Source organism: Oryx dammah, unplaced genomic scaffold, assembly GCF_014754425.2.
Source record: "Oryx dammah isolate SB20612 unplaced genomic scaffold, SCBI_Odam_1.1 HiC_scaffold_29, whole genome shotgun sequence".
Taxonomy (NCBI): domain Eukaryota; kingdom Metazoa; phylum Chordata; class Mammalia; order Artiodactyla; family Bovidae; genus Oryx; species Oryx dammah.
The window spans coordinates 46,613,696-46,637,777 of NW_024070213.1; the positions used below are offsets into that span (position 1 = coordinate 46,613,696).

The 24,082-nt window shown below is 40.3% G+C and overlaps 2 protein-coding genes across 2 annotated transcripts; one reads left to right on the forward strand and one right to left on the reverse strand.

Annotated features, from left to right (window-relative positions):
• Positions 1-2,388: 2,388 nt before the first annotated feature.
• On the forward strand, positions 2,389-6,802 carry LOC120858599 (protein HP-20 homolog). The gene is made up of 3 exons (XM_040234779.1): positions 2,389-2,518; positions 4,775-4,903; positions 6,285-6,802. Exons 1-3 carry the CDS (start codon positions 2,512-2,514, stop codon positions 6,722-6,724), a joined length of 576 nt encoding a protein of 191 aa, XP_040090713.1. The 5' UTR covers positions 2,389-2,511; the 3' UTR covers positions 6,725-6,802.
• Positions 6,803-18,861: 12,059 nt separating this feature from the next.
• Positions 18,862-23,610, reverse strand: LOC120858600 (protein HP-25 homolog 2). The gene is made up of 3 exons (XM_040234780.1): positions 23,481-23,610; positions 21,000-21,137; positions 18,862-19,492 (listed from the first exon to the last, which is right to left on the reverse strand). The coding sequence occupies exons 1-3, from the start codon at positions 23,521-23,523 to the stop codon at positions 19,026-19,028; spliced, it is 648 nt and encodes a 215-aa protein (XP_040090714.1). The 5' UTR covers positions 23,524-23,610; the 3' UTR covers positions 18,862-19,025.
• Positions 23,611-24,082: the final 472 nt, after the last annotated feature.

Here is a 24,082-nt window from a genome sequence, read left to right on the forward strand (position 1 = left end):
GCAGTCCATGGGGTTGCAAAGAGTCAGACTGAACTGTCAGACTGTTTAGTGACTGAACAAACAAACAACAAATGAGGTTTAGGTTAATATTAATTTTTTTGACCACCAATTGTTTCAACATCATTTTTAAATTTTTTATTGGAATACTATTGTTTTATAATGTTGTGTTAGTTTTTACTACACAGCAAAGTGCATCAGCTACACGTATACATATATTCCCTCTTGTTAAAAACTATCTTTTCTCTGCTGAATTAGCTTTGCATCTTTGTAAAAAATAGGCTGATCGTGTGTAATTTATGCAGACTTTCTTCTATGTTCCACTGGCATATGTTTATATCCCTCTGCCAATACAACAGTGTCTTGATCACTAACATTATATACTAAATCTTAAAATTGAGCAGATCATAAATCATATGATTATATCAATTGATGCAGAAACATAATTTGACAAAATTCAATACATATTCATAATAAAAACTCTCAGCAAACTAGGAATAAAGGGGAACTTCCTCAACTTGATAAAGAACATCTTCCAAAACAGCTACTGTTGACATCATATTTATGGTCTGAAAATTATGTCTGGTACATGTATGATCATTTAATTCTCTTCCCTGTGGCTTTGGCTCCAGCTGCAGCCACATCAAAACACATATCCTTAGCAAGGACTCTCCCTGACAAGAAGTACTTTCTCCAAATAGAATTTAGGGCACACATGAGAAGATAAAGTGTTTCCCCATCTTATTCTATGTACGGTCAAGTTCTAACCTTTCCTTGATGAAGGAAATCTCTATTATAATCAATTAGATATATCCTTAGTACAACATTGATTTAAAAAAAAAAGATCAATATTTTATTACACAAAAGCAAAGTAATGACAACGGTTCAACCCTCTGCTTGCAAAAAATATTCTAGAAGCGAAGTCAAAGGATTCACTCACCTACATGTTCTGGGTTGCTTACCGGGCATTTACAGTCCACTGCTAGATCAGACGAATTTATTCCCTTTGACAACCATTGATATGCCAGTTGGCCTTGCATCCTAGGCAAGTAGTGGTTTACAGGAAAATAACAAGCAGTTATTCACTTTTGAATTATAGTTCACCCACTTCACTGCATTCAGTGCTGAGCTGTCCCCTACTCTAACTCAGAACTAACTTCTAATTTATTCTCTTTATAAAAATGTCTTCTTCCCATACATTTATATATTTGATATAGATACGAAAGGAAACATTTGACCCAAATTTTAGAGTTCATCAAAGTTCAGGGGCATAAGAATTCCAGGGAGAAAGAATTTTAAAAGGGTAATAAGAATATGGCGGAGAAGGCAATGGCACCCTACTCCAGTACTCTTGCCTGAAAAATCCCATGGATGGAGGAGCCTGGTAGGCTACAGTCCATGGGGTCCCTGAGTTGGACACGATTGAGTGACTTCACTTTCATTTTTCACTTTCATGCACTGGAGAAGGAAATGGCAACCCACTCCAGTGTTCTTGCCTGGAGAATCCCAGGGATGGGGGATCCTGGTGGGCTGCCGTCTCTGGGGTCGCACAGAGTCGGACATGACTGCAGCGACTTAGCAGCAGCAATAAGAATATGGAGTGTTCTATAAATAGTTTGATTTGTATAAAATGTAATAAATTACAGATATTTTCCTTATAAGATTGTCATTGGGATCAAAAGAGGCAAGTGCCATGCATGTTAAAATAACGCGTGCATGCTAAGTCACTTCAGTAGTGTCCAGCTCTTCTCATTCCTATGGACTTTAGCCCTCCAGGCTCCTCTGTCCATGGGATTCTCCAGGCAAGAATACTGAAGGGGGTTGCCATGCCCTTCTCCAGAGGATCTTCCCGACCCAGAGATCAAGCCTGAGTCTCTCATCTCCTGCATTGGCAGGTGAGTTGTTTACCACTAGCACCACCTGGGAAGCCCATGGTAAAATAGTATCTAATATTAATTAGCACTGCATACTTTACATTTGTTTGACCACTTAATTATGTATCACAATGTTGGTTCCCCTAGTACATTATTCTTACTGGGAATTACCCTCAATTCTAGACTTCCTGCTCTGCATTTGGCCTTCTGTTCAGAAAATGGTCTGTGATGACTCCAGATCTGTGGTTAAACATAAGGAATAAGTCTTCAGAAAGAAGTCAGAACAGCAGAAATGACCTCCTTATCCCGGCCTTATATGTGTTGACAGCTGCTTCCATAATAGACCTGCTGGAAGGGAAATCTGAAAATGACTTAGGACTTCTAGTTGACAATCTTACTGGACCCAAGATCCAAATTCAGAAAGAGTGGGTGGCCTAAGTCCACCGTGTGATTAAATATTAATTTTGTTTTCTCAGTTTCAACCAGGGATAAATATTTGAACAGGCAGCTTCGTATCATTTAGCTAAGGCCTTGACGGAGTGAGCAGTGACCAGAGCCCAAGCCTCAGACACACAGCTAGGCATTTCAGAAAGAAATCTGAGAGACACCCATCCCACAAAGGAAAGGCTCTGTCCTGAGAATGGCTGGTAGGAGGTGGACGGAGGTTGTGGGAGGGGGGTCAAGTATTTGTAAGAGGATGGATGGAGTGTATCATTTTGTTAATGGAGGTGAATATTCTAGTGCCCAAAATAGGTTTTCTGAAATTATTTCTCTGGAAGACAGAAACATAACATAAACATAGAGTGAATACAATCCAAATCAAGCTGCTTCTTGTGGGTTGCTGTGCTATAAGACTTAGCTGGATGAGAAAGGTGAGAGCCAAGAGCAGAGGGTTTGGAGAAATGAGAGGACAGGGCCATCAGCTAACAATTAATTAACTAATTAAAAGCACATAGCTAAGAACGCTGATTCTTAATTCAGAATGCTTTGAATAAGAATCTTGCCTCAGACTGTAACTGGGGTTTCCCAGGTGGCTCAGTGGTAAAGAATCCACCTGCTAATGCAGGAGATGTGGGTTCAAACCCTAGATCAGGAGATCCCCTGGAGGAGGAAATGGCAACTGGCTTCAGAATTCTTGCCTGGAAAATGCCATGGACAGAGGAGGCTGGCGAGCTACAGTCCATAGGGTTGCAAAGAGTCGGATTCCACTGGGCACACAAGCACACACCCTCAGGTTGTAACTGACTAGCAATCTGGTTGGAAGTAAGTAGAATCACCTCTTTGAATCTCAAACCACTAATCTGTAAAATGAAATATAAACTTTCCCTTGTAGGGGTGTAATGAACAGTTCTAGGTACAGTTCTAGACCACCAGCTTCTTTGCCACAGACATCATGGTCCCAGGCATTTTCACTATAGACATTTTTGCCTCATAACTAAGTGGCCACAAGGCAATTTTGCTCTAAAAGATAAAAATAATGAAAGATAAAAGAGGGACACTTAAAAGGATATAACAAAACATTTAAGAAATGAATAATGAAATTTTAAAAACTTAATTGTGAAATACAATTATTTGAATACATTAAAAATGTGCAGATTCATGACAATATCATGCAAATAACTGATTTTACTTTGTAGGTTGTACTTAAGCATTTGTCTTTTTTTTTTTTCTTTTGCTTGTGGAGTTGTCTCTTCATTCAGCATTGCACTTTTTTGCTAACACTTCCTCCTTCAGTTTTCAAATACTAAAGGTGCATATTTGTAACTGACCTCTGTATTGCATTGTGAAATCCTCTACAGGACTGTTGCTCTCTTAACATTGTGTCACATGTCCAGTGACAGATGTTCCAAAGTTCCATGGGATATACTGGTTCAACTCTTTGCCTTCAAATCACCCAAGGATTTGCAAACTGATATGTTGTTATTTTCTAGGATGGTATGCAGTCTGACTTTGTACTATCTTATTTCACACTTGTAGTAAGTTTTACCCACTTATTTTCTATCAAGTCTTTATATGTAGCTGTATCGTCCACTGTTTTAAGATCACCACGCCTACTCATCACCATCAGGACCATCATGAGGACCAAGATTTATGTAACATAAAAATGGGAGTCCTGCATCCGTGGAGAAATGAAACCAAGCAACTGTCAGCCAGTTGAGACTGAACTGTCTTTTCGTTTATGGCAAAATTGCCTTATGGCAAATTAATTATGTAGCCAAAATGATTGTGGTGAAAATGCTTGGGGCAAAGATGCTTATGGCAAAAATACCAGGCATGTGATGACTTCTTACCGATATGATGTTTCTAGCCCACTGTCTTTTCCATAAGAAGCATTCAATATGTAGTAGGTTGGGGCTTCCCTCTTAGTTGATAAAGAAATTGCCTGCAATGGAGGAGACCTGGGTTCAAGTCCTGGGTCGGAAAGATCCCCTGGAGAAGGAAATGGCAACCCACTCTGGTATTCTTGCCTGGAGAATCCCATGGACAGAGGAGCCTGGTGGGCTACAATCCATGGGGTCGTAAGAGTCGGAAACGACTTAGCGACTAAAGAGAGAGAGAGAGATGTAGTAGGTTCTCATAAGAGTAAAGGATTTTGTATTTAAGAATTGTGTTTGAGTGCGTTCTGTGTTCTATCAGTTCAAGGACAGAAGAAGAAAAAATGTTGACCTTTCAGGATTCAGAAACAGTTTTAACTGAGTAATTATTGCTGTATATGAATGATAAGGAAATTTCAGGGAGTGACTTGCTCGGTTTACTAGTAAGGGCAAAGTTGTTATTTGAGTCCATGTGTTTAGTTCTAGACATGATACCTTTCCAGGGCCAGGTTGCAACTCTACCTATTCACACTTTATATATAAATTTAAAAAAAAAAAAAACAAAACCTCTTTGTTTCTTTAATCAAGATCTCCGGATATTGGTCAGCATCATCCTAATGGCAAATGCTGTCCTGGAGAAAGGAGGGTGTGCCGGACCTCCGGGGCTTCCAGGACTCCCAGGACCTCCAGGTATAGGAGGGCTTCCTGGTCCCAGAGGTGAGAAATACATTCTTCTGCTTTTTATTTGCAACTCCTGTTTCATGTTTTTGGTAGGAATGTCATAATCCTCATAAACTCAGGAGCACAACGCATTGAGGATTAAAAGAATGTGGAGGAAATGGTCAGCTGTAGGGCTCGTCCCAGGGCAGGGGAACCAGAGCTCAAATCACAGGGAACAAGAAAGACTGGCCTAGTTCTAGGACCAGGGTACTAGGATCCATGTGGGTTAGTCACAGTGGGAACATGTGCCAAGTAGAGTCAGTATCATGAATCAGACTGTCTGATAAACAGCAAAAAGGGGGGGTTAATAAGTGTAGCAGGGCATCATATATCATAAGAACATTGGGTTTCATTGAGCACTTAGAGCCCCAAACCTAGTTCTTTTGAAAAGGATGATGCCCAGGGAGCACCTGGGTACAAAGCAAGATTCTTCCCAGATTCTGTCTTGGTTACCAGGACTTCTTTGTAGCCAATGAGACCAGACCGAGAGGGGGGCGCTCAGGAAAGAGCACAGCTGTGTGTCATCTCTTATGGGGCCATTATCATGGGCCTTAAGGGGTAGATTTGGTAATCCAAAGGCTTTCTGGTCCCCAGACTTAGACACCCAGGCCTTTTCATTGTCTTCAAAGTAAGATTAGAATCATTAGCAAGAATTTTCCTTCCCAAGGTTGGGACGATCCCCTGGAGAAGGAAAATTTCTGCTGGGAAGATCCTCTGGAGAAGGAAAATTCTTGCTAATGATTCTAATCTGATCAAACCTGGGTCTCCTGCATTGCAGGTAGATTCTTTACTGACTGAGCCACCAGGGAAGCTGTAGCAAGAATTAGTCCCATCCGAATCAGGATGAAGTAATATATAGGAAATAATACATAGGCACCACGCATAAAAGGATGATGCCCAGGGAGCACCTGGGTACAAAGCAAGATTCTTCCCAGATTCTGCCTTGGTTACCAGGACTTCTTTGTAGCCAATGAGACCAGACCAAGAGGGGCTCTCAGGAAAGATCACAGTGTGTGTCATCTCTTATGGGGCCATTATCATGGGCCTTATCAAATAATACATATGCACCACCCATATGTACTATAAGTACCTTACGCACATTGTCTCATTACAACTTCACAATAAACACATGAGACGTCAATAATAATATTTTCAGATGAGGAAATACAGCCCAGAAAGGTTGATTAACTTTAGTAAGATTACACAGCTGGTCAGTTTCAGAGATGTGACTTGAAACCATTTAATCATACAGCAAAGATCAATCTCTTAACCATGATGTTATTTAACAAAAAAAAGTGGTGGTTTCACACATTGACTGGGTATCATCTTTTTACTGGATTCTATGACCTTCTTACTGTGTCTTGTCCGTTTCTCTAAGGAATACCAGGTTTACCAGGTGTGACGGGAATTCCAGGACCAAGTGTAAAATGCCCGTGCCAGAGAGAGTCCGCCTTCACTGTGAAGTTCAGTGGCCAGCTGCCTTCACCTTCAAAGCCTGTGCCCTTCACAGAGGTCCTGTACAATGCCCAGAGAGACTTACAGGAGGACACTGGGGTCTTCACATGCAGGGTGCCAGGAAATTACCATTTCCTCTTCGATGTGGATCTCCATCACTGCAAGGTGACTGTTCAGCTGATGAGGGACAAAAGTTCTGTCTTAGAAAAGCATCAGGTCTCCGCCAAAGAGCCCAGGAATCTCTCTGGCATGTTGACCCTGCCGCTGCGCGTAGGCGAGAAGGTGTGGCTGGAAGCAAAAGTGGAAACCGAGAAGCCGGAGCAAGCCAGAGTTACAATTTATTTCTCTGGTTTCCTAACATAGTTCTGGCCTCTTTCTGTAGCAAAAGCAAATCCCTTATGATTCTGCTGTCAAAAGCAAACAAATAAAATATGCACTATATCTTGGCCTCTTGGGCTTTCCTTTCCTTAGCATTTTGGAATTTTGGTGAATAGATTTTCTATTCATATGAGGGAACTGGTAGGTTTGGTCACAGTAGAACTGGACCTTTGAATTCTACTTCAGAAATCATGACATTATTTCACTTAAATCACTCTTCTGATAGCTTTCAGGGCCAAGCTGCCTCCCTGTCCTCAGATCCCCATTACTGGATGGACACCCTCTTATCCAAGAGAAATAGGCTCATGGTGCCTTCCATTCTCCAATCTACTTCTCCATCTAAGTGACAAGTTTCACCATGTGCGCCTCCTCATCTCTCTAATCCTTCCCTCTCTGTCACTCACACCATGAATCTGGTCATTTTTATGGTTAAAGAAGGTTGAAGAAAAACACACTGCCATCATCCTGCTTATGATAATGATAAGATTTATCCTCCTTCTGTAACAACAAACACTTGGGGAAATTTATATGATTTAAGGTAACACTGATGAAATGGGAAAAGAACTTAACTCAATAGAAGTTTACTTCTCACTTATTAAAATTCCAATATTGGTATTCCTGGCTGGAGGATGAATCTCTCCTGAACAGTGATTCTGGGATTCAGACTCCTCCGTTCTTTATGGCTCTGCTATCTTTGACACGTGGCTTACGAGCTTCCATTATTCTTACATCAAGAGAACCAAAGTGGAGAGATCCTGCAGAGTCCTGTGGGAGATGTTTTTTTAACTGCGGAATGCCAAGAGATGGGTCACAAATGTTTTGCTTGCATGCCGTTGACAAAAATTCAGTCATTGGTTATCCCTAACTTTACCTCCTTCACAAGTGTGGAGAATTTTGGTAAATAGATTCTAAACACTTAAAAATCGCTCTTCTCATAAAGTCACAGATGTAGAAAACAAACTTATGGTTATAAAGTGGGGGAAGAGAGGGTGGGATGAATTGGGAGACTGGGACTGGCTTATATAGACTACTATATATAAAATAGATAACTAACGTGAATCTGCTGTAGAGCATAGGGAACTCGGTTCAGTGCTCTGTGGTGGCCTAAATGGAAAGGATATCTAAAAAAGAGGAGACGTATTACGTATATGTATGGCTGACTCACTTTGCTGAACAGCAGAAACTAACACAACATTGTAAAGCAACTACACTCCAATAAAAATTTTTAAAACTCTCTCTTCTCACAGATAGCAAGGTCATCTTTCTTCTTGTCCCTAAATGCACATTACTGCCTGGAAGAATCCTTTATCATAGTTACAAATTAAATGAGAAAATTACATAGCCATTTAAAAGGACAATAAAAGCACATGATTTTTTAAAAAATCAGAACTTCTTAAAAGTTTAAAAATCTGTTAGGAAATAAAGAATAAAGGAGAATTTTCTCTTTTATATTTTAAATTTATTTATTTTTAATTGAAGGATAATTGCTTTACAGAATAGTGTTGGTTTCTGCCAAACATCAACATGAATCAGCCATAGGTATACATTTGTCCCCCACTCTTGAACATTCCTCCCATCTCCCTCCCCATCCCACCTGAGAATTCTCTTAATCTGATAGTGACGACTGAAAGGTTGCACCCTGGAATGTGAGCTTGCAGACTGAGAGCTAAAGTAATAAGCCCACAATCACTTCTACTCAGTACTGTACCGGAGATTTTCACCCACGGCATAGGCAGGAAGAAATATAAAGTAGGAAAGGAAGAATCAAAGTTTATCATATTACCAGTGTAAGAACTCAAGCAGAAGAAAAAAAACCACTTGTGTGTTGTTAAATTAATGAAAATTAACAAACATTTTGGATATAATTTAATTCAAAAATCAGTTGTGCTTTCTATAGCAGAATCAATTAGTCAGAATATATAATGAAACCATGCAATTTAACTAGCAACAAAAATAGCAAATATAGGTAACCTGGGCTGGGGAAGAGGGAGCCAAGCTCACCGAGTGAGCCGGCAGAGAAGAGCAAGAAGGGGTTGATCCAGTCGCATCTCCCATTGTTTGGAGGTTCTCAAGGCCACCTCTGCTCTGCCTCTGACAGGCCTGTGCCTGCTGACTACTGGGAGGAAGGCCCAGAGTAACAGAGAGCACAGTATCTTTTATTTTTTCAAGCAAATGTATCTAGGACGAGACCTAACAGAATTGTGAAACTATTATGGAGAATAGTATACATTTTTACTGAAAGGTTTTAAATAAGATAAAGAGAAACCCTGTTCGGGGATTGTAAGACTTAACATGCATGCATTTTCCCCAAAACTGGCTGATAGCATTCATCGATGGATTCCTAGTCAGATAAAGAAAGATATTATGGGGGAGTGTTTTGTACGGAATATGCCTAGAGTGTATCCTTAAAGAACTGGCAGACATATTGAACAGCAGGTAAGCGTGTTCGCAGTAGCATAGTAACAACTCAGATGTACCTTGACAGTAGCATAGAAACAGGATTCCAGGAGCACACATGTCACGGAGTGCTATACAATGAAATTAAATGAGCATTGCCCACATATGTTACACACACTGTGAAGCGAAAATACTATTGATTTAAAGGATTCTTACAATAATATCCCATGTTTATAAGTTTTAAAAACATGCAAACCAGGAACTCCCTGGTGGCCTAATATTAGGATTCTGGGTTTAATCCCCGGTTGGGGAAACTGAGATCCCATAAAAAACAGAAACAAAAACAACAAAAAAGCACGTACTAAAATTAATAAATAAACATTAAAAAAAAAAACACACAAACCTAGACTACATTTCAATTTTTTTGATTAGTTATTTATTTTTGGCTGGGTCGGGTCTTCATTGCTTCATGCGGGCTTTCTCTACTTGCCTTGACTAGGGTCTCCTCTTTGTTCTGGAGCACGGGCTCTAGGTGTGCAGGTTCAGTGGTTTCCGCTCTTGGGCTCTAGAGTGTGGGTAGTTGTGGCGTGTGGGCTTAGGTGCCCTCCAGCATGTAGGATCTTCCTGAACCAAGGATGGAGCCCAGGCCCCCTGTACTGGCAGGCGGAGTCTTGACCACTGGACCACCAGGGGAGCCCTAAACTACATTTTTAAATGATTGATGCGTGTGTATTAAGATGAAGAAAAATTAGCAACAAGTCCTAAAAGGAGCATGGGGTCTTTTAAAAGAATTCTGCCCAGGCAGTTATTTTATAGTCACTTATCACATTGTTCATTTATGCTTTGCACTTTTCGGTATTCAGGCTTTGTTCACAATTAGGAAATCGTTAGTATGCAGCCACAGTGATTTCAGTCTCAATTCAGGACCACTGATCACAATTAGATCCTTTGCGTTGCTTAGCAACTCCATGCTGTGTCCTTCACTCCCATTTGCAATTTCACACCCTCATTCTCTCTAAAGATCTCCAGCACCAACATTCAGCTGATTACCTTGCATTCTGTTTTGCCTAGAAAAATAAATAATTAGAAGCAAACTTTTCAAAGTCCTTCCATCGCACTGACTCACAGTTCTGCCCCTCAGCTGAATTTTCTGCCTCCTGGCTTGTTCCTCAGGCTGACACCTACACTGTGTAGGAATTCCACTTGTGCACTTGGTCCTGTTTTCTTGAGCTACTTGCAGACATAGTTTTAGTAAGTCTCCCCTCTCTCACCTAGTTTTGTTCTCTACTAGATCATTCCTTCTGTATGTAACCACACCAGGTTTCCATATCTTCAAAGAGAAAATTCTCCCTTGACACCAAAGCCTTCTCCAGCTACTGCCTGGTTTATCCTCTTTACACAAAATCTTCTCAAGAAAGTTTCTATGGGCTGAGTTATATATCCATGAAATTATCATGCTGAAGTCCCAACCCCTAGCACCTCAGAATATGACAGGACTTTTAAGGAGGAGATTTAAGTCATGAGCGGGGATCCTGATCCTATTATGAACTGGCAATCTGGACACAGGAAGATGCAGAGGGAAAAACATGTGAAGACTCAGTAAGAAGGTGGCTGTCTACAAGCCAAGGAGAGAGGCCTCAGAGACAGCCAGCACTACCCACACCTTGATCTCAAATATCCAGCCTGCGGAACCATGAGAGAAGAAATGTCAGCTCAATCACCCAGTTCCGTGGTCCTAAAACAGTTGTCTATACTTCAGGTCCTAATTTATCTTTCTTTTCAACATACTTCACTCAACCTTTCTGTACTGTCCCACCAAAAGTGTCATTATCAATGTCACGAATAACCCTGAAATTGGATCCAGATGATCAGTCAACCTTTTACTTGACACACTTGATCCCTGACTTGTTGCTACATTTCTCCTCTGATGCCTGTGTCACCGCACTTGCCTGATTTTCCTCCAACCCCAGAAGTTTCTCTCTCAATCCCCTATATGTTGGCATGTCCTGTTTTTTAGATTTGTTCTTTTTACTTCTTACCTCCTTTCACCCCAGGGCTTTCCTGGGGGCTCAGTGGTAAAGAATCTGCCTGTCAGTGCAGGAGACGCAAGAGACGTGGGTTCAGTCCCTGGGTCAGGAAGATTCCCTGGAGAGGGAAGTGGTAATCCACTCTGGTATCCTTGCCTGGAGAATCCCATGGACAGAGGAGCCTGGTGGGGTACAGTCCACGAGGTCACAAAGAATCGGACACAATTTAATAACTAAACAGCAACTACAATCCATGCACCCCACATGTGATTTCATCCCATGTTGTGCTTTTAAATAGCTTCTAGATGCTGACAGTTCCAGAAATGTCTCTTTCCAGACCAACCTCCTAGACGTCAAACTCCAGCTGAGGCATCAGACAGTGCTGAATGGTCAGCACAGTCCCATGAAATAGTAATTCTACAGGAAACACACTTTACTGAAGATGAGCAAAGAACACGACAGAGAAGCCATCACAAATACTTCAGAGACATTTAGGAGATTCTGAATATGTCAAGCAGAGATGATGGGATCTCTTTTCTCATCCCAGAAAATGATCACGTTCCAGAGTGCTGGCTGCTAACTGTGTGATCGGGACACGATGGCGCAGGAGAGACACTTCGTTCAGGGCTCTCTAGGCTTTTATGCCTTCCCTGGTGGCTCAGCATTAAAGAATCCACCTGCAGTGCCAGAGCTGCAGGAGACACGGGTTCAATCCCTGGGTCAGGAAGATCCCCTGGAGAAGGAAATGGCAACCCACTCCAGTATTCTTGCCTGGGGAATTCCATGGACAGAGGAGCCTGGCAGGCTACAGTCTATGGGGTCGCAAGGAGTCGGACACGACTGAAGCAACTAGACACGCATGCAGGGCTTTATACTTTGAGAGTCACCTGGGCCTTCTGGTCATAAGGGTTTCATGACCAGCTTTCACGTTTTATCAATATATTAGTAAGCTGCATATTTATTTAAAATAAACCACTCAAGAGCATTAGCTCTAAGGTTTAGAAAATGTCTGACTGGTTACATTTACAAACTTCCATGGGAAAGGTGAGGATCAAATGTCAGAGCAACTAACTATTCATCCTTTCTTTATTTAAAAAATAATTTTAATTGACATATAGTTGAATTACAATGTAGTTTCAGGTGTATAGCATACTGATTCAGTATTTTTACAGATTATACTCTGTTAAAAGCTGTTACAACATAGTGGCTATAATTCCCTGTGCTATACAATATATCCTTGTTGCTTATCTACTTTATTCATAGTAGTTTGTATCTGTTAATTCCTTACCCCTAATTTGTACCTTCCCTCTCTTCTTTGGTAACCATGAATTTTTCTACATTTGTCAGTCTATTTCTGTTTAGCATATATATTCATTTATATTTAAAATGAGCTGTTTAATGATTGTATATTTTGCTAAATGGGCTTTCAGAAAATAAACATCCTAGAAAGAATGATGGAAACTCAAAACTTGTTGAAATATATATTATAAATATTTTGTAAGAATTAACATTATACCATTTACATTTCAAAGCAAACTTCTAGTAGCTTGATGAATTATACTTATGCTGAATCACATAACATTTGTCCCAAGGATCACTGAGAGTTTATTTCTTTTCCTTCAATATTTTCTCGTTCTGTTTTTTGGATTGGGTAATTCCCTTGATCTTTAATTTACTGATCCTTCCCCCTGCCAGCTTTGATCTGCTTTTGACCTAATCTAGTTAATTTTAATTTCAGTATTTTCTTTTCCAGCTCTCAAATTTACTTTTTGAATGTAATTTTTATTTTGCTATTGCAATTCCCTCTCTAAACATGTATTTCCTTTATTTTTGAACATACTTCCCTTATGTAGAAATATATATATTTATGATAGTTACTTTTAAGTTTTTATTAATTTCAACATCTGGGCCTGGTTGAAGTGAATTTCTATCAACTGCTCTTTTTTCTTTGCTGAAGATGGGAATGTGTTTCTCATGCTTCTGTTTCTTGTAATTTTTTTGCTTGAAAACTAGTTATCATAGATAATACATTGTTGAGACTCTGGGTTTTGTTAAGCTGTTCTGAGGATTGTTATTTTCTATATTGTTTCTATTTATTTATAATATATAGATAATATATATTTCCATGTATTATATTTCAATATTATTTTCTATATTGTTCTATTAGGCAGTTAACATGTCTGAACTCTAGCTGCAAATATTTGCCCTGCGAATATTTCTGCTCTCTTTCTTGGGTTTCTAACTCTTGATTGATTTATTTTTGACCTGACCTCTGTGGGTTTTCCCCGATGCTTGCGTAATTTGGTGCCAAACATACAAGCAGAATTTAGAGAGAGATTGGGCTCGCCCTGTGGGCCTCTTGCCTGGGGGGATAGCCCAGTCTCCCACTGCAGGGCCGGCTCTACCCTCTACCACTTTGAGGCCACAAGGCTTCAGTGTTCTTCTGTCCAAACTGCATTGCTGTGAGATACGTTCAGTTGAAAAGGCAGAAAATCACAAGTCTTGTCCTGGGCTGCTGTGTCTTTCAAGAACAGGTTTCTTTCTTGCCTCTGCCTGCTTTTTCAGGAGGCCCTCTGTTGTCTCATGCATATGGAATTCTCAGCCAGTACTTGCTTAGAGTTCATACTCACACCTTGGGTCTAGAGACTCTCCAGCTGCCAATACTTACTTCCTTTAAATTTCCAGGTGATTCTTCCAGCTCTGAACTCCTCTTTCTGGCACCTTAGGTGGGTGGTAAGGCTACAGACTTCTCTGCTGTTTTTGGCTATATGGGATGTGAAGGGTTGGGGAGTGTGCTAGCCCAGAAAGGCACACTACTGCAATTCTACCCCTTCTAGGGGAACATTTTTGAGCATATACACTTTGCCATCCACTGTCTTATTTTGTATGCTTTCAGTGTCATTTCAGTATTTTATCAGGTTATTATAGTACCCGTGGCATAAACTTCAGGCCTTTTACTTTGATTGTTATCCTGACAGTCAATTAATAGATATACTTAAGGTAGCAGATCTTACATAAGATGTTAGATGGAAAAGCTTTACACCACAGCTGTGCAAACAAGTTAAGTGGAATGAAATCTGAGCCTCCCAGGTTCTTCAAAGCTGTTGCTGTATTTCAGGCCCTTTCTCTTCCTTCACAGTTTTACACTGATTCAGCTCCTCTTATTTTGTTATATACGCACCCACTTACTTTTTGGCTGGAAGTCTATCTTTTCAGATCTAAGGATTTTTTTAAAACAGTCTGTGTACTTGAAAATTAATTAGAGGGCCCTTCAAGATTGATTTCTAAAGAGGAAAGCTTATAAATGTTAAATAAGTAAAAATATATTAAAAAATATAATTATACATACAGTTTATATATATAATTGTATATAGGTAAAATTTTGTATACATATATATTCACACACATTGTGTAAGTTTTAGGATCATATATGTGTTTCTGTATGATTGTTGCAATAAGTTAGTTTGTATCTGTGTTATTAAAATCTAAAAGTATAAGGTGCTAACTCTAATATACATAAATAACTACAAATGATATAAAAGTAAGTGCTAGGAAGTTGAGGGTAAAATTGGACTATTTTTTGGCAACATATCTAAAAGTAGGGGTTAGGATTATGTTTAGGGACAAACCTCGGAACTCCTCACGGCTCAGTTCACCTGCAGTTCATCCAAATGGGACGAAAGGGACCTAGAGCATCGGCTGCAGGGAACAGAAAGACAGTCTAAGCTGGTCACGCTACTGAAATCATGTCCGTATTTCTTGTGAGACAAATGATGTGTATACTTTCTATTACACTGAAAGCAAACATTTAGCAGAGATGCATGGCCTGGTCAACATTTCCATACCCTAAAACCATGTCAGTGTTTAAACAAAAGGTCATTCATTCTGGATAGTAGAAGCTCTAATGTTTTCACCTTTCTTTCTGCCTCCCACCATTGTTAGTGTCAATTACAAATTGGCACTTGCCATCTTCCTCTACAAGGATTAAATCATGTGCTGCTGCAGCTGCTGACCTTCAACAGCCCCTGAAAGGAGTTCAGGGTAGAAAACAGAAATGAGGTACTCTGTGCTCAGGGAAAAACTGACAGAACAGGGCTTCAGATAGTTAGATATTTTCCAGAGCCAATTTTTTGAGCCCAATTCTATGTCTCATTTCTAGAAAGCACTAAAATCCTTCATGGTGACGACTGTTGCTCGTGACTAGCAAAAGCTTCACGAGACCAGCAGAAACTTTCTGGAAAAACGTGCTTGATTCCACGTAGCCCCTCTTTACCAGAATCACATATATACTGACCTCCCCCACCCTGACCCCTCCTCTGGAGCAGTCACTCAGAGCTGAGGTGCTGTCTCTTGGCTGCAGTCCTCATTTTTGCTCCAAATAAAACTTGGCTTGCAACTCTCACATTGTGTATCTTTTAAGTCAACGTTAGTAAGTAGAAATTAGTAGTAAATGTTTCTTTCCCACTCATGGGAAAAGCTATACTTACCTTCACGCCTTGGCTACACAGGTGCATGTGTGTATGTGGACATATGTGCACGCACACACACACACACATACACACTGGAAGTCAGAAGTGGCAAGTGTCAGTTTTGTGCTTTACATGTTTTTTCATCCCTATATAGTTATAAAAATGCCTTCTAAAAATGGTGAGAAACTGAGTGGGAAAATGTATATTAAAAGAATTTTAGATGGATCAGGTGCCTCGCTGATGTTCTTTACCATTAGTAGAGACTTCATATCCAGAAATAACTAAAATGTTTGAAAGGAATAAAATACAGTTTCCATCTTCCTTGCAATTTTTCAGAAATAACTAAAAAATATTGGTGAAACAATACGTCTTCTTTCAAAATATTCTTGGATATTATAGAGCCCCAAGTAAATTAAGATAAAAGCAGATTAATCTATTTTATTGAGAGTGAAGGGCTTGGAGCATAGTAAGTACTTAGTATGTATAATTTTGTTTCTTCTTGTTCTCCCTGCTGCTGCTAAGTCGCTTCAGTCATGTCCAACTCTGTGTGACCCCATAGACGGCAGCCCACCAGGCTCCCCCATCGTTCTCCCTATAACTCTGTAAATATCTGTCTACTGAATAAATGCATGAATGGTTTGAGTGAGTGTAGACTAAATCACACTACAAGTTATGATTGGAACAAAGTCAATTTTTAGTAACAACAAAATAACAAATCTGATTATAGCAAGTTAAACTTACCATGTGCTAACAACTGTGCTGTTTCTCTGCTCTCATTGTTTCAAAAACTATTGAGCACCTAGAATGTGCTAGACATATGCGGGATTTTGAGATTACAATAAAGACCAAAATAAAAGCTAGTTTTTGATATCATGAAACTCACAGTTTAGCAGAGGAGAGAGACATTAGTCTGAGTATTTTTTTAATGAAAGAATAAAGTGACGGCTGTTATTACAAAGAAGTAAGAAAATCATAATGTAAGAATGCATAAAAGGGGCCAGTTAGTTTATTATCAGTTCCTTTCTCAAGAAACTATTTCTGAATTCTGACTGAGCACAAACAATGTTGGTGAATATGGAGATAAGTGATCTAGGCAGAGGGTTGAACAGTGTAAATGCCCTGTGGCAGTGTGGTCCAATGACCATACATTATTTAAGAGACTAAAACTTCAGTGTAGCTGGAAACCAGTCACTAAGGAAAACTGTAGTAGGAAAAAAAATATGGAGAGGTTTAAAGTAAATCATATTAATAATTTATTTTTTTATTGAGGTATCATTGACAAAATGAAGTTATTTCCAGATGCACAACATAATGATTCAATATTTGCATATATATTGTGAAATGATCACCATAGTAAGCCTACATAACAACTGTTATCATACATAGCTACGGAATTTGTTTTCTTGTGATAAGAACTTTTAAGATTTACTCTCAGCAATTTTCAAGTATACAATTATAATTTGATTTTTATCCTAAGAAAAATGAGAAGCCATGAAATGATTTTGATCAGAGATTAATATGATAACCTTGTCTTTTGCACAATGAGCACTCACTGCTGGGACAGATAAATCCAATCAAAGAGGCACCGAGTGGAGGACTGGCCCACCAGTTAGCACAGTGACAGATGAAGATGATGGTGTTGCTTGTAGGAATGTAACGATGGAAATTGACTTAGCTTGGTGACAGATTGGACTGGGGAGGTGACATGAAGGGTGGTAGGCGGCCCTGATCAGTGGATGGTGATGTTCACGGGAAAGGAAACAATGGAAATACAGGAGGTGCTGGAGGAAGAAGCAGTCATGAACTCAGTTTTGGACACATCGACATGGCAACCCTGATAATGCCTCTGTGTGCCTCCGTGATCTCTGATCTCCAGTAACACATTACAGAGACGTGATTCGCTCTCGTGTCTGTGTGAACTAGAGTGGGATCGTTAAGGTTAGAGATCGTCTCTTAGCACAGCATAGATGTTTAAGAGATGATGGAAAGGAAAGGGGAAAGAGTAAGGAGATTGGACGGTAGGTGAAGTCTCTAGGGGAGAGCAAGTCTGTAAAGGAAAAGAACAGGTTTATCAGGGCTGCCTTTGGTTACATTTAACAGGAACCAGTCTGCACTGGCTTACTCAATTCAGGGATTGTTATTCTCATCTGTAAGTCTGGTGTGTCTGTGCAAGGACATTATCTGATATGTTTCCTACTCCTTCAGTCTGCTTAGCAATACATGTCTTTTGTCCTCAGGTTTGCAGAACTGCTGCTTCTGCCACAGGCATTGCATCTCCCTGGGTGTGGGAGTCGGGGAGGGGTGATAGGGGAAAAGGGAAGAGTAGAGGGCAAAGGATAAAAATCCAAAGAAGCAAGCCACTTGAGGATTTGTCTTTGAAAGAATCATCCAGGAAGCCCCACCTGACTATATTTCATTCTCCAGATGGTGTCACAGGTAACCCATGGTTTGCAAAGAGGGTGAAGATCATGCCCTTAACTAGGTTCATTGACAACCCAAAGTTCGAGCTCTGTTAGAAATAAATTTAACAAGTGATAGAATGGGTACTGCATAGTGTCTGAGGAGTATTAAGCAATAAAATAATTCCTTTAATCTGTACCATTGCTCCTTGCTCAAACCATCTTCAAAGTATGCTGTGGCTAAGTCACTTCAGTCGTGTCCGACTCTGTGTGACCCCATAGACGGCAGCCCACAAGGCTTCCCCATCCCTGGGATTCTCCAGGCAAGAACACTGGAGTGGGTTGCCATTGCCTTGTCCAATGCATGAAAGTGAAAAGTGAAAGTGAAGTCATTCTGTCGTGTCCGACTCTTAGCGACCCCATGAGCTGCAGCCTACCAGGCTCCTCCATCCATGGGCTTTTCCAGGCAAGAGTACTGGAGTGGGTTGCCATTGCCTTCTCCAGTATGCATCAAATCCCAAATATGTACTTGGTAGATTGTATTCATAGCTTAGTGTGACTTGAAGCAAATTTTCTTCATCTCTTTGGGATATTTGCTTTCCTAGTTATGCTATAAATTGTGAAATTGAACTGGTGTCAAGGGCTGTGATCAAGACTATTTTTTCCCCTCTGGTGAAAAACTATCAGAAAAAAACAAAAGGCATGATGACTTTCCTGGTTCCCCAGCCTCAACCAGCCCTTGTTTCCTGACCTACCCTCTCCCCAGTGTTCCTAGGATATAGCAGAATACATGAAATTTCATGGGCTTCCAATAAGAAATTGTTGACCAGTTAATGAATAAATCTTTACTGCTTTTTAGGGTTACATTCACATGGGTAAAATTGGGCATTCTTAATGTGATTTATTCAATGATCACTGAAAAGTACTGGGGCAAGGAGGGAAGTTTGCTGTGAGGTTTAGGACCACTTGAGGAATTCCAGTGTGCCATCACCCCTTAACCAGGATAATTTCCATAGAGCAAATACCCAAAGAACATACTTTGAACTGGTCCTTTCTCGGTCTCTGTTGTGTCTAGCTTGGATTCCAGCCAGACTCTGTCTCCCAATGTCAGCTGCAAGATGACATTTCCGGAAAGATGCCTATAATCGTCCTTGGCCTTGGACTCCTTCTCCAGGATTTGATTGCCATTCTTCATGAGCCCTAACTTCACAGCATGCTGGACTAGCTCTATGTCAAAGCCAAAGCGGTACACGCCAGGGATGGTGCAGGTGAACACTCCCGTGGTCAGATTGAAGTGGTCCTGGTCATTATGCAGGGCTTCCTTGAAGACAATGGGCTGGGAGGGGGCTGGGAGGGCATCACTCAGCTTCACTGCAAAGGCAGATTTAGGGGGAGACAAGCAACTCTCAGTGTCTCCCGGAATCCCAGTTGGTCCTTGCAATCCTGGAGGGCCTGGGGGCCCTAAACACCAAAGTAAAACAGAAGGAAGATAGAGGAGATTTGAAGTTCATACATTTCACAGTCCATAAATGTCTTTCCACACCACCCCTCCTACTAACTTACACTCTCCCTTCAAGGATCACCTTACACATCCTTTTCCCAGAAAGTGTCTCCTCTCTGTAATTACAGTGGCAGAATCCAGCGTTTACTTTGATGGTAGCATTTGCTTACCCTGAATAGTCATCTCTCCCATTAAGTACCTGTTTTATTTCCCTAAATAGATGATGAGCCAGTGCTCTACCTAATTTTGTTCCTAAAACACGATCTAATGATATCCAAAGTCCAGATGATAGGAATAGTATATTTTTGGAAGCAGTGATTAAATAAATAATTTCTTGAGTTGCCCTTTAAATTCGTTTCATAGGTATGATGTTTTTATTATCATAAACGCTAAGTAAGGAGCACTCAAGGAAGACACCAACACAGGGAACTCTAGGAATTGTAGCATTCCAGAGATAAAAAGGGGTATTAGAGCAATGTTTCCCTGGCTGGACTGTGCACGACAGTCAGCTGTGGAACCTGTGAACAGTAGTGTCTTAGTTAATAATACGTGACCATCTGAATTGGAATTTCAAGGGGATAAAACCTGGAACCTGAATATTAACCAATGTCCACAGATGATTTAAAGGCAGTCAGGTTAAGGAATCAATGATGCTGGATCACTCTGGTGAATAATTTCCCATGAGATTGAGATGGCAAAGTAAGTTCTCAGAATTGAGGAGAAAGTGCCTAATACCTTATTCTCATTTTTTTTTTCTACAATACCATTTTGCTCTTGAGTTTGCAGGAAACTCAACAGTATTCCAGTGTGAATCAAGGGTGAACACAGAGTACTTATGGGCTTCCCTGGTAGTGTGGCTGGTCAAGAATCTGCCTGTAATTCAGAAGACCCCAGTTCGATTCCTGGGTTGGGAAGTTCCCCTGGAGAAGGGATAGGCTCCCCACTCCAGTATTCTTGGGCTTCCCTGGTAGCTCAGATGGTAAAGAATCTGCCTGCCATGTGGGAGACCTGGGTTCGACCCCTGGGTTGGGAAGATCCCCTGGAGGAGGGCACGGCAACCCACTCCAGTATTCTTGCCTGGAGAATCCCATGGACAGAGGAGCCTGGTGGGCTGCAGTCCATGGGGTTGCAAAGAGTTGGACACGACTGAGCAGTAAGCACAGTACAGAGTAACCACGCCGTGTTAAAGAGTACATCAATATAATGTCTGCCTGTCATTTAGGTTCACATGGTGGCTTCTTCAGAACCCATCCCTGGAGTTTTTCTGGGGTAGAAACCTCATCATCTGCTTTAAGACTCTAGGTGTGTAGATGGGCTGGGAAGTGGGAGACCTTGGCAATTTCCCTCCAAAAACCATTGTCTCCATTGTTACTGACCATCAGAAGCATCTGGATATTTCTTTGAGCTTATAGATATTTCAGTCAGAAAAAAGTGACCAATGCAATGTGAAGAAAAATGTTTTCTCACCTGGAGGGCCAGGTAACCCTGGAAGGCCTGGAGGACCTGGAGGCCCTGGAAATCCTTGAGAATCACAGGACCCAGTAACTTCTGGAGAAGTGGCATCAGCCGTGACTGATAGAACAGACAAAGCTAAAATCCAGACATCTAGAGCAGGGGGTCAAACGGATAAATATTCACATAAGTTGAAAGATGGTGCTGCTTCTCTTGAAAGATTATGTTCCCAACACTGTCTAGGCAGCCAGGTCTCCCAATCTCAAGAAATAACTGTGAACTCAGTCATAGAGACTTCCCCCCACTTTCCTTCTTTTTTTTTTTTAAAGTCTTTATTGAATTTGTTACAATATTGCTTCTGTTTTATGTCTTGGTGTTTTGGCTGAGAGGCATGTGGGATCTTAGCTCCCTGACTAGGGATTGAAATCACAACCCCTGCATTGGAAGAAGTTTAACCACTGGACTGCCAAGGAAATCTGCCCCCCACCGCCCGCCTTCCTACTTAATGGGGTGCAATCAGGGCCAAAGATAATCTATAGTTTCCTTGTATTTGCTGTTAATATTCTTACTGAAATGTGAACTTCTGATGACCTAGGGGTTTTCTCTAGGACAATCAAACATCCAGTGTTTTTTACCCCCTGTCTCTTAAAGTAAATAGTCTTGTGGTATTACCCTTAGGACAGCTAGGCACCTGCAGCCCTTAGTAATTAAGCATGGTGTTTCCTCAAAAACAAGTCATTGACTGGGGGTTTCATTTATTGATTCTACACCGCTTACTAAATGTTTTCCTTGTATCTGCATGGTAAACTTCTTTTCATCCTTAAAAACAGTTAGGGTTCAAGACAGGGGGACATATGTATACCTATGGCTGATTCAGGTTGATTTATGACAGAAACCAACAAAATACAGTAAAGCAATTATCCTCCAATTAAAAATAAATAAATTTAAAAAAAAATTCAGAGTTCACTCATCTTGGGATATCCTCCATGATTTCCTCAAAGGGAACTAATTTGTTTTATTTTAAAATGCACAGAAAGAGAAGCTGTCAAATGAACAAGTGATGATGAACAAGTTTATGCCAAACAGTGGAATAACTTTCAATTATTTGGGGATCCAAAGACCTTTGCTTGATCCTGAAGTATTGAAACACAAGATGGTCATTGGAAATGATGTTGTTGGGTGTTTTGTGTTTTTTTTTTATCAGTAAAAAAGTATCATACTTCATTTTATAATGGTATATATGGTTATGTAAAATATATTCCAGGCCTAAGTGACAAAAATAATTGGCAAATAGATAGTATATCATAGCAAAATAAAAATCAGAGCCTGAGAAATTTAGTTTCTCTGAATATCTCTTTCCAAACCATGACACAGAGATAATGAGGGTTGTGGTGAGAATCACTTACAAATAAAGCATCTAATGCACTGTTGGCTGTAAAGAAAATGTGTAACCAGTAACTGAAAATATACGAACATGTAGGACTTTCACTGAATGACACCCCTTTACCTGCCTTAATTAAGCAGTGGTATTACAGCACAGACATGAGAAGAAAATCTGCTATGATAGGTGCCTCTGTTTATGGGTTGGCATATGTACAAAGAAAAATTATCCTAGAAAACTGAAATTCATCTCATCAATGAAACACTGATGAAGTAATTTTGTTAAGTATACATGTCCAAGTGTTAACATTTCAACAGGTAAAATACACTAAAAAACAACAACAACAACAACAATAAAAAACCCAGCTCTTTGTTGAGATATAGTTTGTATATCATGAAACTCTCATTTTAAGTGCAAAATTTAATGATTGTAAACAAGCTCCCACAGTTGTGTAACCACCACCACCATCCAATTTTAGGAGCTCCCCATCATCCTCAGGTATCACTTCCCTCTCAGTCTTCTGACCTTCCTATGAGTATACTATGCTGATTTCCCAGCAAAGGAAGGTTACCCCTCAAAGTGTTGATGGTCCCTAATATGACAACCCAGAGCATCCATCAAAGCAGTTCTACGATGGACATACAAAAATTGTCTATGGTGACTAGACATGTGTCTTTCACGTCTCTAATCTCCTTTTCTTGATATCTTGTGAAATGGGAAAGAGCTTGATATTGTATTCATCAATGTAGAGAAGGGAAACAGCAACACACATTCCACAGTCAAATACATGAAATGTTTGCATTCTCTCTCCTTCTGTTTACTTTATATCATAAGTCCCTTGTGCTAATTTGCTATTAATTAGGGCTATTTACAAACTGATAACATAAGCTTCGGTCCAAATCTAAGGGGGTAGAAATGGAAGTTACCACTTATATTTGCTGCATCTGATTGGAAATGCTGATATGAAATCTATCCTTTTGTCCTGTGTTCTGGGGAAATTGTATCTCAGAATTATCATGATCATAAAATGAATCACAAGTGTTGGCAGGAGACAGTCCTTTGGATAGTTCTTTGTAACAACATATGGAATCCGATTCTCTAGTGGTTACACTTACCTACACACACCACGGAGAGAGATTGTCCTCCTCTCCCAGGCATCCTGATGCAAAGATGGAAGTTGTTGTAAGGGGTATGTCGTCAGCTGTTCCGTTCCTCTTTCACTTGTTTGCCTTTCAAAGGTATGAGGAAGATGTTCTAATAAATCAATATTCTTTAATATTTAATTTTTTGCCTGTCTGAGGCCAATGACCTCAGTTGGTTTTTAACCAGAGTGAAGTTGTGCCAGCTGATGTTCAGACAGAAGCTCTGTGTGTTATTTGTACCTTCTTTTTTCTTTTACTAACTTCTGGAATAATTGAGAATTTAAAATTTTTATTGATTTATTTATTTAGGTGTTAGTCCTTTTGTATTTTTCCATACACATATGCATATAACTTTTCTATTTATTTTTGCTTTTTTTCAAATTTCTATTGTTTGTATATAGTATTGCACGCTGCTGCTGCTGCTAAGTCGCTTCAGTCGGGTCCGACTCTGTGCGACCCCATAGACAGCAGTCCACCAGGCTCCACCATCCGATATCCTGTTGGAGGAAGAAATGGCAACCCACTCCAGTATTCTTGCCTGGAGAATCCCATGGACAAAGGAGCCTTGTGGGCTA

Excerpts from the sequence above, each read along its gene's own strand:
- LOC120858599 (XM_040234779.1), top strand. Across the intron at positions 4,904-6,284 it reads AGGGCTTCCTGGTCCCAGAG|GAATACCAGGTTTACCAGGT; the intron begins GTGAGAAATACA and ends CGTTTCTCTAAG.
- LOC120858600 (XM_040234780.1), bottom strand. The coding sequence starts at position 23,523 with ATGCCTGGGAGAGGAGGACAATCTCTCTCCGTGGTGTGTGTAG. Across the intron at positions 21,138-23,480 it reads TCTCTCCGTGGTGTGTGTAG|ATGTCTGGATTTTAGCTTTG; the intron begins GTAAGTGTAACC and ends CCCCTGCTCTAG. Across the intron at positions 19,493-20,999 it reads AGGGTTACCTGGCCCTCCAG|GGCCCCCAGGCCCTCCAGGA; the intron begins GTGAGAAAACAT and ends TTTGGTGTTTAG.